Source organism: Brachycentrus maculatus, unplaced genomic scaffold (assembly GCF_059751285.1).
Source record: "Brachycentrus maculatus isolate JH-2025_06_01 unplaced genomic scaffold, ASM5975128v1 h1tg000007l, whole genome shotgun sequence".
NCBI lineage: Eukaryota > Metazoa > Arthropoda > Insecta > Trichoptera > Brachycentridae > Brachycentrus > Brachycentrus maculatus.
In genome coordinates this window covers 433,112-447,727 of record NW_028280762.1, presented here as the reverse complement: position 1 = coordinate 447,727, position 14,616 = coordinate 433,112, and the positions used below count along the sequence as shown (strand labels likewise).

The following is a 14,616-nucleotide window of genomic DNA, read 5'->3' as shown; positions in this document are numbered from 1 at the left end:
TTTAGAATCTTATATTTTTTCCATCTGATGTCTTTTGTTTTATTCAGCGCGACGCATGCGAGATCTGTTTTATGTAGGTACTATATGTAAGTACTTAATAAAATATATAGGTAGGTACCTAGGCATTTTATTACATATATACACATATATATATATATCTATATATATATATATATATATATATATATATATATATATATATATATATATATATATATATATATATATATATATATATTCTTTCTGCCTTGAACTTATTCAAATCAAGATTCTTATTGATATCTCAACAAAGATGAAGATTTCTATTAAGATGGGAACATGATTGTCCTAGCATTTACAGAATATATAGCCTGTACAGCATTTAGTGATCACTTTATACATTGTATAACATTCACTATTATTTTACCTATGACTATGAAAACAGTAGCATCACTGCAAAAAATAAGGGTTTCTGTATTATCAATACTAAAACGAACGGAGGAAAATAACGACTTTATTTGACTTTATAAAATAAAACAACTTTGTTTTTAACCACTTTTTTATTGGTACACTTGTTCTCCAACCGGTTTCAGCAAGAACCTTGTCATCATGAACATGTACATGTTAAACCCTAATGATTACAAGGTTCTTGTCGAAACTGATTGGAGGAAAATTGTTCCAATAAAAAGTTATTTTTAACAAAATGGTTTTATTTTATAAAGTTTATAAAATGTGCCACAAAGTATCTGCGAAAAACATTCAAGAAAAGTCTTTTATTTTACCTTAATTTATTTTGTAAAGATTTTTGTATGAGGTCAAATTTCAAAGCCAAATATGTATCAATATAAGTTTTAAATTTAATAACACGTTTGTAAAATGAGATAAGATTGTGACTAATAAAACAACAACAAATTTATTTATTTTTAATTGTTAACTCAATTAGTTTCCGAAAAAATCCCCAAAAGGCTCGTTCTCCATCATTTTCACATCAGCGTTCATTTTCATCTCAGCTGCTTGTTGAGATTCCTCATACGTCGGCAATGCTAAAAAATTGAAAACAATTTTACAGATCCAAAACTAGATTAATTTATTTAATTTTGAATTAAAAATGAAATCTTCTATTATTTTTTGACATCTCATCAAAGATGAAGAAGAATATGGAATCCTGGGCATTAGATTTATGAAAAAGTATTTGGACACACTCAAAATGTTGTAGATAAATTATCTAGTCAAATTAAAGGCTTAAATAATAAATGAAAATGATATTTCCTGGCGTTTCTCATGAGTGTGATTATAATCCAGGATTCAGACCTCACATACTAATAAAAGAGTTTCTGCTCAATAATAAGCTTCTTTTCATCTCACCAATAGGTGTCTCTAGTGAAGTTCTAGTGATTCAAAAATAATGTTTCTAAATTGGTTCATTTATATAGAACGTCCAAGAATTTGAATAGTATGGTTGTCAATAATGGGTAGAATTGGTGAATGTTACACGTGTGTAAAGTAATCACTTAGACCAGCCTATGACGGTCGTCTGCCACGTTAATGCCCATACTTTTATATTCTTCTTCATCTTTGATGAGATGTCAAAAAATAATATGAAAATAACTCCTAGACTAGAGACATCTATTGGTGAGATGAAAAGAAGCTTTTTATTGAGTAGAAACTCTTTTATTAGTATATGAGGTCCGAATCCTGGATTTTAATCACACACATGAGAAACGCCAGAAAATATCATTTTCTTTTTTTATTATTTAAGCTAATAATATGAAAATAACTCGTGTAATTGGAGATAATCCAGATTTTGTGAACAAGTATTTGGACAGTTGTTAATAAATTAAATTACCAGCTCCGTCTGGATGTCCTCCCGAGTACTGAGGAGGAGTGTGTACATCTAAAGGATCGTGAAATTGGGCATTTGAAGTCGACGGTCTATCTAATGGTTGAGACGCAACTAAGGGTATATTACCCACAGTTATGGGAATATTTTCTTTTAGGTCCGAAAACACTCCGCTTAATTTTGAATGAATCTGAAAAAATGAGGTAAACATTACTGATAATATGTCATAAGCGATATGTCCGAAAAACTGAAGGACTTGTCTCAGAGAGACAGACAGTGATATTAATGCCAAATATGCTGTACTTATATGGAAAATGTTATTTTAATACTTTATAATTACAACATTTTGAGTGTGTCCAAATACTTGTTCACATATCTGGATTATCTCCAATTATAAGAGTTATTTTTATATTTACATGAATCCAGAGATAATATCCGGATTTGTGAACAAGTATTTGGACGCACTCAAAATGTTGTAAATATGTATTTCCATTTATTAGAAGTGTCAAAATGATGTACGTTTGTAAGTTTGGCTTTGAAAACTTATCTTAACCTCACTGAATTCAAACTAAGGTAAATCAAAGAAAGTTTGATCAACCTAAGTTTAATTCCTAAATACCAAACTAAGGATGAATTTAATCGATTCGACTATATTGAACAATATGAATAATGATATTTATGATTTGAATGAGTAATGAGGAACAATGTCAGCCTGCCACTGAAACTAAGCGACAGGGGAGTATCAAGAGATCTAAACATACCCAGATGAATAGAATCATTAATATTGTGGCTACATCTGACATGAATTAGAAAACGGTGTATATTAACATATCCGCCTGCGTACTGTGTTAGTAACCGACTTAGGCTACTAACACAGTACGCAGGGACTAAAAATAAGTTGGTGACTATTTGATTAAGAAATATAAATTATAATATTATATGGTTATACTTGTGTCCGACCCATCATGAGCGGACACCGTCGGCACAAAATACGCGCTTAGAGTGTCAGAAATGAAGACTCTAAGAAACATATCATGCAAGAGTCTTCGAGATAGAATAAGAAACGCCAGGATCAGGGAAATATGCGAGATTGAAGATGTCGTTAGGTGGGGAAGGCAACGAAGGAGACAATGGTATGCGCATGTGAGGAGAATGGAACCATCCATACTCCCCCCCACATCGCACTACATGGTAGACGACTCCCAGGCAGACCACCAAAGAGATGGGTCGATAGCTGGGTATCGACATCGCAGAAGGCTAATCCTTCTTAAAAACAGGCCACAAGGCCTACAAGATGAAGAAGAAAAAACATAGTTATACTTATTTACACGACAGTTTTTTTAAATATTTTTATTTAAAAGTGGTAACCTGCAATCGGAATATTTTTTAAACATAATACAGTGAACCCCCCTATAACGTTGAGATAAGTTCCCCGTTATCAGAGGGAACGTTTCAGTGGGTTTAATGTTTTGAATTGTATTTTAACATTTCAACAAGCGAAAATAACTCAATTGATTCAAAATTAAATTGTGATACAATTTGAAATCATTTACACCCCATAACATGCCCTCCGATAACGCTGTATTATTATATGGGGGTTTACTGTATTTTATATTTTGTGTATTAAAAGCATTGATAACTTTGTGGTATGGTAATAAAACACTCTCCTTGTAATCCATTGTTCACTTTGTGTAAAACCACTTTTATAAACACGTGACTATCGATTTAGTAAAATCATTATATTATCAGGTCATTAAAATAAATTAATCCGGTAGTCACGAATAAGTGTTTATAAAACTTGTATTACAAAAAGTGATCAATGGATGACAAGGAGAGGGTTTTACTGTATTTTGTTATTTCACCGGATTAATTTATTTTAATGACCTGATAATGGAATGATTTTCCAAAACCGATAGTCACAAATAAGTATTTATAAAATTGGTGTTACACAAAGTGAACAATTGATGATAAGGAGAGGGTTTTACTGTATTTTGTTATTTCACCGGATTAATTTATTTTAATGTCCTGATAATGGAATGATTTTCCGAAACTAATAGTTACAAATAAGTATTTATAAAATTGGTATTACACAAAGTGAACAATTGATAATAAGGAGAGTGTTTTACTGTATTTTGTTATTTTTGTCAATATTCTGTTCATTTTCCAATAAATAACTAAATAAAAGTGTTGGACTTGCCTTTAGAACGTACTCAATGGTAATAATGGAGTTCTTCGATAAGGACGAAGGCGGCACAGGCGGTACTATTATAACAACTTGCAAGGAGGATTCCGCCTCCTTGCGGACCCCTCTCTCGACAGACTCCACTAATTTGTTTTTCTCGATCCGTTTGCGAGAGCACGGGGAAGTGCTGAAGTAGGTCACGACCTGTAATAAACGTTAATAGAGCTTTACTCTGCAGGCCAATATCAGAAATAAGCTCCGTCGTATGTGCTTTTCCCAATTAAACACGGATCTAAATGAACCGTATTCCGAATAAAAGTTAGATACGTATATGTATCTCTTTTTCATGTTATATTAATATCTAGAAAATTTAGGTTTCACACTCTTTTCATTAATTTATTTGGCAGTCACTTTGTGATAAAATCTATCCATTTTTAATTAAAGTTTTACTCAGTAAATACCACTATTTCTTAAAATCTACGGTGTTTGAAAACGATTATATTTTAAGAATTAGTGGTATTTACTTAGTAAAACTTAAATTCATAATTAACACTCTTTATTAGTTTAATCTTTGTACTGACATTTCTTGGTTGAACTGCGTTTTATAGAATAAAATAACAACAATGTAATTTTTCCACGTGAATTTTATTTGATCAGCTATCGGGTTTCGTCGTAATCATCAGGCACCATCAGACTGGTGATGCTGTCGGTCTGATGATCCCGTCTGATGATGTCGGTTACAACGAAACCCGGTTGCTGGTCAAATAAAATTCATATGGAAAAATTAAGATAGTTATTATTTTATTATTTAACACTCTTTATTTGCAACATTCTGAGTGTGTCCAAATACTTGTTCACATATCTGGATTATCTCTAATTAGGATTTGTTATTAACATTATTTTGAATATCTTAACATATGAAGAAGAATATGGTATTCTAGGCATTTACAGGGCTTACGGCCGTCACAAGCTGGTTTAAGTGATCACTTTGTAACATTTACCAATTCTATCCATGATTAACAACTACACTACCCAAATTCTTGAAACTTCTAGAAATATTTATTAAATTCGCGATATCCATCTATGGTGGAATGAGGAAAGCTTTTATTAACCAGAGACACATTCAATTTGCATTTGAGGTCCGAATCTTGGATTATATTCACATACTTGAGAAACGCCTGAACACATGATTTAATTTTTTTTTATTTTAGCTTATTATATGACCAGTTTAAAACATTTTGAGTGTGTCCAAATACTTGTTCACAAATACTGTGTTATGAGTGTGAGTTTGAGTTTTTTACTAAAAAAAACTTTAAAAAAATAAATTTATTTAGTTCATCATGCATATTTTAATAATTTCAAATTAAAAATTTTAATAATGTGCACTTACTGAATTTTCCCATACTGAGGGCACATTTTACAATATTTATCGGGCGATGTATTTCAGAACTACATTATATAAAAATATGGTTGACTTATGAATACAATACTGATGAGAACAATAGAGGTGTCGGAAGACCCCAAAAGAGATGGTCTGACGACATAGTTGCTGTGGTGGGTAAATACTGGCTGCAAGCAGCAACTAACAGGAGGAAATAGAAAGAAGGGGAAGAGGCCTATATCCAGCAGTGGAGGTCAGAGGGCTCATAAAGAAGAAGAAGAAGAAGATAAATACATACCCTTTCTAAAGAGAAGATGAATTTCTTAATTGGAACTTTCCCTTTATTATTCACGTGACAGCATATCTTGATCTGTTCCCCTGGTACAAATCCAGATAGTGGTATATCTACGTTTATTACTAGCGTTCCCAAACTAGCTCCAAAGAGAAAGAATTTCTTCACTAATTCCTGTTGTATTGGGATCTGAAAAAAAGGACACAATTGTTTTTATTTATTTGTTTATTTATTTAAACTTCATGTACAGAAAATAAATTTGTATGTAAATTGGCGGGCTTATTGCTAAAAAGAAATATCTTCCAACCAACCAAAAACGAATATATATATATATATATATATATATATATATATATATATATATATATATATATATATATATATATATATATATATATATATATATATATATATATATATATATATATATATATATATATATATATATATATATATATATATATATATATATATATATATATATATATATATATATATATATATATATATATATATATATAATATATATGTATATGTATATATATATATAAATATATATATATGTATATATATATATATATATATATATATATATATATATATATATATATATATATATATATATATATATATATATATTTATATATATATATAAATATATTTATATAAATATATATGTATATACTTAAAATTTCGTTTATGAAGTAGCTTTCGTGCCTGGGAAAATCCAATTTAAATTTTAATCGCCTACTAAATTTTATTTCTTCATTTTAATAACTTTGGTTCTTATCTAAAAATTAATTATGTTTAAGCTCTTTTCTCATTTCCCCACTTATCAAAATCGTTGCCTGATTTTCACTCTGTTTTTTTTTAGTAAATTTAGAATGAAAAGCTTTAAAAATCATAATTCATGATATTTAAAGCTTTCCAAAAAATTATGATACACAATTATGTTTTTAAATTAAAATACCTTACATAAGATAAATATTATTTCCTATCTTCTTATTTTAATTAATTACTTTTAACCAACATCGAAATACGGATTTTTCCTAGATTCCCTGGATTTCAACATGTTCTCATTGTGGTTTTTGAAACTCGTGTGTAATGAAATAAAATTAGTGATATTATACAAGTGTTTTTTTTTAAATAATCAACATATCATTCCACAAGAAAAATGCTAAAATGAATAATATCTATTTTTATTCATTGATTTGGCGTTTAATTTGTAGAACTCCATTTTCATTTATGTATTAATTTTTAAATCAAACACAGATTTTTTGACAGTCATGGCATTTTCAAACATCCGTTTGAAAATGCCAAGATATTAATTTTCTGTGTTTTTTTAAATAAAATACAACTTAGTTGACTCAAGAACTGTGTTTGATTTAAAAAAAATAAATGAATGTTTATTTTTTTACGAATAGTGGTATGGTTGCCAATCATCGATAAAATGGTGAATATTACAAATGTATAAAGTGATCACTTAACCAGGCTTTGAGAGATCGTTACCCCAGACATCCATATTTTTCATCATCTACGTTGAGATATTAAAAATCATTATTTTCCATATTATCAAAGGTGAAATATGCTTTAAAGCTTTTCAGTTCAAAGCTAACGATTCGAAAGATAAAACAGATGGACTCGGTTATGAGTACACTCCAAGAAATTCGCTACTTCTTTTATCGGAGTGGAATTGCTATAACCACTCTCGCGAGTCGTTTATCTTCATCGTTCCATTACTATTTTATTCCCCGACTACTATCCTGACCTACTTATTACATATTTTACTATTGTTTGTGTGATATTCTCTGTATACAGTGTATCGTACTATCTGAAATTGGTGGAAAAGCATAACACAACGTGTCACAAAAGTATATCAGCTTCAACCAACGTATGCAACAAAAATTTTCACTGTATTCATAGTAAATTTGAATAATTTACCAATCGCCATTTTCGTAAAATGCTACCTTTAAAGAGCTTTACTACAGGTTCCTAAAATAAAATTTCATTGAAGATATAAACAACGTGAAAAAAAATACGTTATATCAAACTCTCCATTTATTTACAACATTTTGAGTGAGTCGAAATACTTGTTCACAAATCTGGATTATCTCCAATTATAGGAGTTTTTTTTAAAGATTTTTTAACATCTCATCAAAGATGAAAAATAATTTAGAAGTCTGGGCATTTAAAGGGCTGAGGACCGTCAAAGACTGGTTTAATCATTTTACACACGTGTAACATTTAGCAATTCTACCCATTATTGACAACCACACTACTCAAATTCTTGGAAGTTCTTTATATATATATATATGAATTAATTAAGAAACCTTGCTCTTGAATCACTAGAACTTCTCTAGAGACATCTATTGGTGAGATTTATTATTATATTTATCTCCATTTATTATAATAATAATAAAACCCTTATCCGCACCCTAGTGGTGCATAGGGCACTGCTTCATATAAACGCAGTGTTATCTTGATCGTTTACACATGAAGGAAATGTGATCAGCCCTCCGCTTCAGGTACCAGTCCAGGGTAGTATTGAATAAATATAACAGTGAAAAAAATCACTTATATTTATTTAACCCCCCTGGGAATTAAACCCGGGACCTCTAGAACGGTAGCCGAGCGTGCTGACCATTACACTACGAAGGCGGACATTCATTTATGATTATTGTATGGCGGACATTCTCCATTTATGTATATATATATATATATATATATATATATATATATATATATATATATATATATATATATATATATATATATATATATATATATATATATTAATATTTATAATCACACCAACTAAAAATTTTTTTCTTCATTTTTACTCATATATAAAGTACTATCTGCATAACAATTATAGTAGAGTTATACTGAGTGAGTCCATTTGTTATTTAATTTTAATTTCACTTGTTAAATATCACTATTTCTTAAAATCTATTATGACACGTGTCAAAGTGACTGAAGAATCTATCAATGAGCATATTTTTGGTTAGTTGAAAATATTTTTTCTGAACAATTTACATTTATCTTTATTCATACAAAAGTTAAATAAACGATAATTTCAAAAATTTCTTACCTTATTTGCAGGGTTGACATTTAGATCATTATTGCAGATTACTGAGAAGGGAAAAGTTATGGATTTTTCGTGTTTTTCGTCTCTTTTCACGGTGACTTTCATGTAGTAGCTTATTTTTCCAAAATGTCCCTCAAAGGAAGAAGGGAGTAAGTGCGGAAGTTGTACGGAGAAATTAAAAGTAGTCAAACCTTTTATAAGTGTAATCAAACCATCTGAAAATGAAAAGAGATTGTTAAAATGATAAACGTGAAAAGCTAAACACGAGAATGAAATATATATGTGTATATGTAGGTGTATGTGTGTGTTTGTGTGTGTGTTTGTGTGTGTGTAATTGTGAAGTGGTTGTCAACCATGGGTAGAATAGTTAAGGTTACACGTGTATAAGCCCTGTCGTAAGCCCTGTAAATACCCATACCTCCATATTCCTCTTCGTCTTTGTAAAGGTATTAAAATGAATGTATACTCAGTTGACAAACCCAGATTACTGAACAAGACTCAAAATATTATACGGTGTTGTTTAATTGATTTATTTGTATATCTTCAGCTTCACAAGTATTGTGAAATGAAACATATTAGAAATGCTTGCATTCTATTTTCTTTCTTTTTTATGTGACCAGGATGAATCACATCAACAGGCACCCAGGTAGAGTAAATAAAAACCTTTTATTGGGAATCCTTGTGTTAGTAATATGGGAGAAGATCTCAAGTATATATCGTGTGCTTCAAATAATTGCCTTTTTCTTGCTTTTCCTTCGCCGTATTTTTCTTTCCAGTGTGTCTTTGCTTCACCGATGGCTTCTAACGTAATACCTTAAAAATAATAAAAACATATTTAAAACAATAAAAATATAACCTAATCTCTTCTAAGAACTTCAGAAATGAGAACATTGAGGTGCATAACCGGAAACACGTTACCAGACCGAATAAGGAACATAGTAATTTAAAAATGTGTAGTACGAAGGATATAGTCAGATAGACACTACAGCAAAGACAATTTTAGATTACCCATGTAAATAGAATACAAGAGATTTTTTTCCACACAATGTATCTTTGAAAGCACTGCAGTAAATTTGTGAGAATCCCTTATCCCTGGATTTACCTTGTATTTATGAGCAGGGTGCAAAAAAAGGGGAAAAAATAGAATGCAAATTGCTCTTCAAGAAAACCCAGACTGAAGAAGACCACCTGGAAGACATCCAAAGCGATGGCGTTACAACTTATTGTCCATATTACAAGAGATGGATAATGCAACAGACAGATCTTCGTATCTAAAGGAAAGAAGAAGGAGGAGAAGAAGAATAAGAATCGCATACTGTCATCACTTGTTAATCCGATTTAGAGTACCGAACCCCACTGGTCTCATATGCGCGTTCACCGAACCCTTAACTGGAAAAATTTATTGCTAGATTGATATATTCCATTCAAACAATATACTAGATCTATTTGATAAATGAATATATTGTATGTTGTATCATTTTTCATAATGTCTTACAATAAGTCGGGTGTGTGTTTTGAGCTCTGCCGAACCCTGGAGACTGACTCACCGAACCCCTGGGGTTCCATCGAACCCAGGTTAAGAACTGTTTTAACATCTTGGGTGATAGAAACGCGACAACACTCTTACATGCTCTATCTCATTCCTACTCAGAAAGTCCAGACAAGGGAATTAAAGCGTCATCTTGCTCCATCGATCCAATACCTTCATTCAGCTTCAGTCACACATAATAAACCTTACCAGTTGTTTTTCATCACATCACACAGTTCAATCATTTTTCTATCCATACGTCCCATAATATTTCACGTTGCAATCCTACAATCTTGCGTTATCCTCCTCTTTGCTCTCCTGTGTGAAAAGTGGCCAGCTGTGTAAGCTCAAAAAGTCAGATCAGGTTACGTATATTTGGGTAGTATGTTTTATAGGGATGGAAAGATTGATAAAGACAAAGAAAGGAGAGTGAATACTGAGAACAAAGTGAATGCTAAACTGGCAGTGCACAACGGAGTCCTGGTTCCAACTCTAATGTATGGAAGTTGGCAAAAGAAGGATGAAAGTAGACTGAATGCAGTCGAAAAGCGATCTCTCAGAAAACGTGTGACAAAACGATGTATGATAGATGTTCGAATAGTTAAATAAGGAAGGAATGCAAAGCTGAGATAAGCATTATCGATCAAATTAAAAAAGGTGTGTTGAGATGGTTTGGACATGTAGAACGAATGAAAGAGGAAAGAACGATAAAACCAATTCACGAGGCGAATTTAATTGAAAAAAGGAGCAGAAGAAGACCGAGAAAAACATGGCACGATCAGGTATGCCAAATACTTAAAAATGGTCAGGTGAGGAGTCGGAATAATCGGCGATTGTATCTGTATAAAGAGATACTTGAAAGTAGAAGAGGCGAATAATGTTTGCAAAGACAGAGATGTCTGCCGACCCCTGCGGGGAACAGCGTGATGGTTGGTTAGTTAGTTAGTACAGAAATTGCCTTACGCTCACGTTTCGTTTGTTGAACGATTAGTAAGGTGCTTGACCGATAGATGTCCCATTATCTTCTGACGATAGCCAGTACAAACATGTTGAATATTTCATTCAGAAACTTTTAATTTGTTTCCCAAACACAACCTATTTTTAGACGACTTATTTCCGAACAGGCTATAAATGTTTACATCTCAAATGAATCGATAAGTACTGTAATGCAAATGATGTTACAAAGCATTATGTAAAATTCAAAATTATTCAAAGCAGATTGCTATTGTGGTTTATTGTGGCTATACACAGTTGCTATCGTGGTTTATTTTTGTTTTTTTTTTGTAAAATATTTACTTTTGTAAATTAAATATTTTACTCATACTGATTTGTAAATCTTATTCATTTGGGTTAAATTTAACTTTTAAATTTAGAAAGCTATATCTAAACTTCATTTGTTTTATTTTTACTGTGAAACCTATACCCCGGAAATCCGAAGCCCCTGGAAATCCGAATAAGATTTTTAAGAAAAACGTTTGCAGGAAAACATTTTTTAAAAAAAACACGCAATAACTGAGAAATACATTTATGTTTACATAAAATTGCCATACATAACCTACTTTTAATTTCAAAATATTCGAAAGTTTTCAATTTCAATTTTCAATATTTGAATATCAATTTTTTTTAAATTTAACATTCACATACAAACTAAAATTTAAAGCGTTAACATTAACAAAAATCTAAAATAAGCAAGAATACTTTTTTTAAAGGTGTAGAAGAATCCCGCTTCGGAACACCCCTTCAGACACATGGAAAAGATCAATACCCAGCGTGATATTGTTCAGCAAAGCGGTAGCTCTTCCTACAGGCATAACCATCGGTAGGTTGGTCCTGTGTATAGGAATGTAAAACAATCTACGCCGACGCTGTCTTAGGTGACTATCGGGAACATGCAGACAAATGCTCCTGATAATTTCAGGATTTTCGATCATACCGCGCAGCAATTGATTAAAATGCGTAATAAAATAATAATCAGTTAATGAAGTATACAGTACTGTACCTATATTGTTACCCAAGTAATGTTATATTAAATTGATATTTAAAAGGTCAACTTAACAATAAACAACGTCATATAGTGCTTCATTAACATTAGAGCTACTACTATTGTAATATAGTATAAAGTACTATGTATGTACTGTTTTACAAATTTCTTGGCTAATCCGAATTATTCCAAATCCGAACAGGCCACAGCCCCAATTATTTTGAATTATCATGATTTTTTAATAGAATATTATTTATAATATTGGTATCTGAAATGCAGGACTTGCGTCACCTTGCGTTCAAGAAAATAACCATTAAGATAACACAGCACCGTATTGTTGAATTTACACTATGGGTGTGAATGATATGACAAGATGGACATTTATTTATTTATGATAATTTTGTAACATTAACATTTTGTCAAAATAAATACTTTTGTAATGAGTGTTTCCTTACAAATCAATATTACCAATTATTTTTTTAGGGCTTTCCTGCGTCATATTTATTACTCCGCTCACTGACTGCCCTCCCGTGTAAACTCCTTGTGGCGATTCGCGGTACACTACACTACAGTTCTTCAAAGACATTTTACGCACTTTTTATATACGTTGTTAACAATATATTGTATTGACAATCCAGACATTTACTATCTAACTTTACGTTACAACTATCTAGCTGAAACTGATTGAAGGTATTATTTCGGGGACGTTATCTTATCTATTGGCGAATTGTTTTGTTATAATATAGTTATCAAGTATATTGATTTGATAAAATATTTTATTTTTTATGAAAAGTTTTAATTTCACAATATTTTACATTATGTGTATATATATATATATATATATATATATATGTATATATATATATATATATATATATATATATATATATATATATATATATATATATATATATATATATATATATATATATATATATATATATATATATATATATATATATATATATATATATATATATATATATATATATATATATATATATATATATATATATATATATATATATATATATATATATATATATATATATATATATATATATATATATATATATATATATATATATATATATATATATATATATATATATATATATATATATATATATATATATAAATATATATATTTATATATATATGTATATATACATGTATATATGTTTATATATATATATATATAATCATGGTATAAATGGTTTTTATTTTATTGTATTTAATATCTATGTATTATTGAAATATTCTGTTGACATTTAAAAATGTGTCATCAACCTGATAATGCTTATTGGCAGCTGGTTTCAAAACACCAAAGTCGTTAAATATAATAGAAGTCCAGAAGTATAGTTGAAATATGTATCACTTAATTGTGGGTGCTTTGCCAAAAAAAGAAGTGTTGTTTAACATACTTTTCTTGTTTATTGTTTACTGGAATTTCAGATCAGGAAGAACAAGATAAATATGTGGGATGTTTTTTCTCGAATATTCACTTAATTTTACCTTAAACTAGTTAGCTTAAAATTATCACATTACCTTTAAAAGTAATAATAATCTTTTTTATTATAGGTATGCCAACTTGAGTTGAAATATCTATCGTTTTATATGAAGGAATATGTATGTTTCATATTACTTATTGGTATTGAATTTATCGCTTACTCCTTTCAACAACGTCATATATCAAAAAGCTTGATTTTTTAGGAGATCGAGTTTAAAGTTTAAGAATATAATGAAATGCATTAAAAATAAATATCAATCCACTTATTGAACTTTTTACTGTGCAAACAGATCTTTTAAGGTAAAACCTGGATATTTTTTCCCCATTTGAAAAAGTATTTAGTATATTAAAAAAATAATTAAGCAAAACTTTTTCTACAAAATGCGAAAACAATACTTTCTGCCCTGTAGCAGGTAAATATTAAGTTAAAAATATGCCACTTTTGCTGGGATATAGTACATTTTTTGGGCATTTCGAAAACATGCACAACCGAAAATTGACGATTTTTGATATGTGAAGTTGTTGAAAGGAGTGAGCGACATGTGTTTAAAAGTAAATCATCATTCATATTTTTATTATACAATATATAAGTAGGCTAGGTTAAACTCATCAATAGTTTTAGTTTAATATTCAAGGCGTCCTCCGCTCTACCTATATGCATAGTCATACTACAATTTTGAATTAGCATATACTCAATACGTTGTATTATTCAATGCAAGCGCATACATAGTCGTAGATTCAATACCGAACACCTACTTATAATGTAAATCAACGTACGAGCACAAAACTACATCTTAACCGTATATATAGTTTCAGCTTTTCAGGCACAGCGTTT

General features: G+C 30.0%; 1 protein-coding gene across 1 annotated transcript; it reads right to left on the bottom strand.

Annotated features, from left to right (window-relative positions):
- Positions 1-750: 750 nt before the first annotated feature.
- On the bottom strand, positions 751-12,917 carry LOC148313590 (arrestin domain-containing protein 3-like). The gene is made up of 7 exons (XM_088260518.1): positions 12,740-12,917; positions 9,426-9,575; positions 8,766-8,977; positions 5,681-5,863; positions 4,017-4,205; positions 1,826-2,009; positions 751-1,022 (listed from the first exon to the last, which is right to left on the bottom strand). The coding sequence occupies exons 1-7, from the start codon at positions 12,855-12,857 to the stop codon at positions 919-921; spliced, it is 1,140 nt and encodes a 379-aa protein (XP_088116644.1). The 5' UTR covers positions 12,858-12,917; the 3' UTR covers positions 751-918.
- Positions 12,918-14,616: the final 1,699 nt, after the last annotated feature.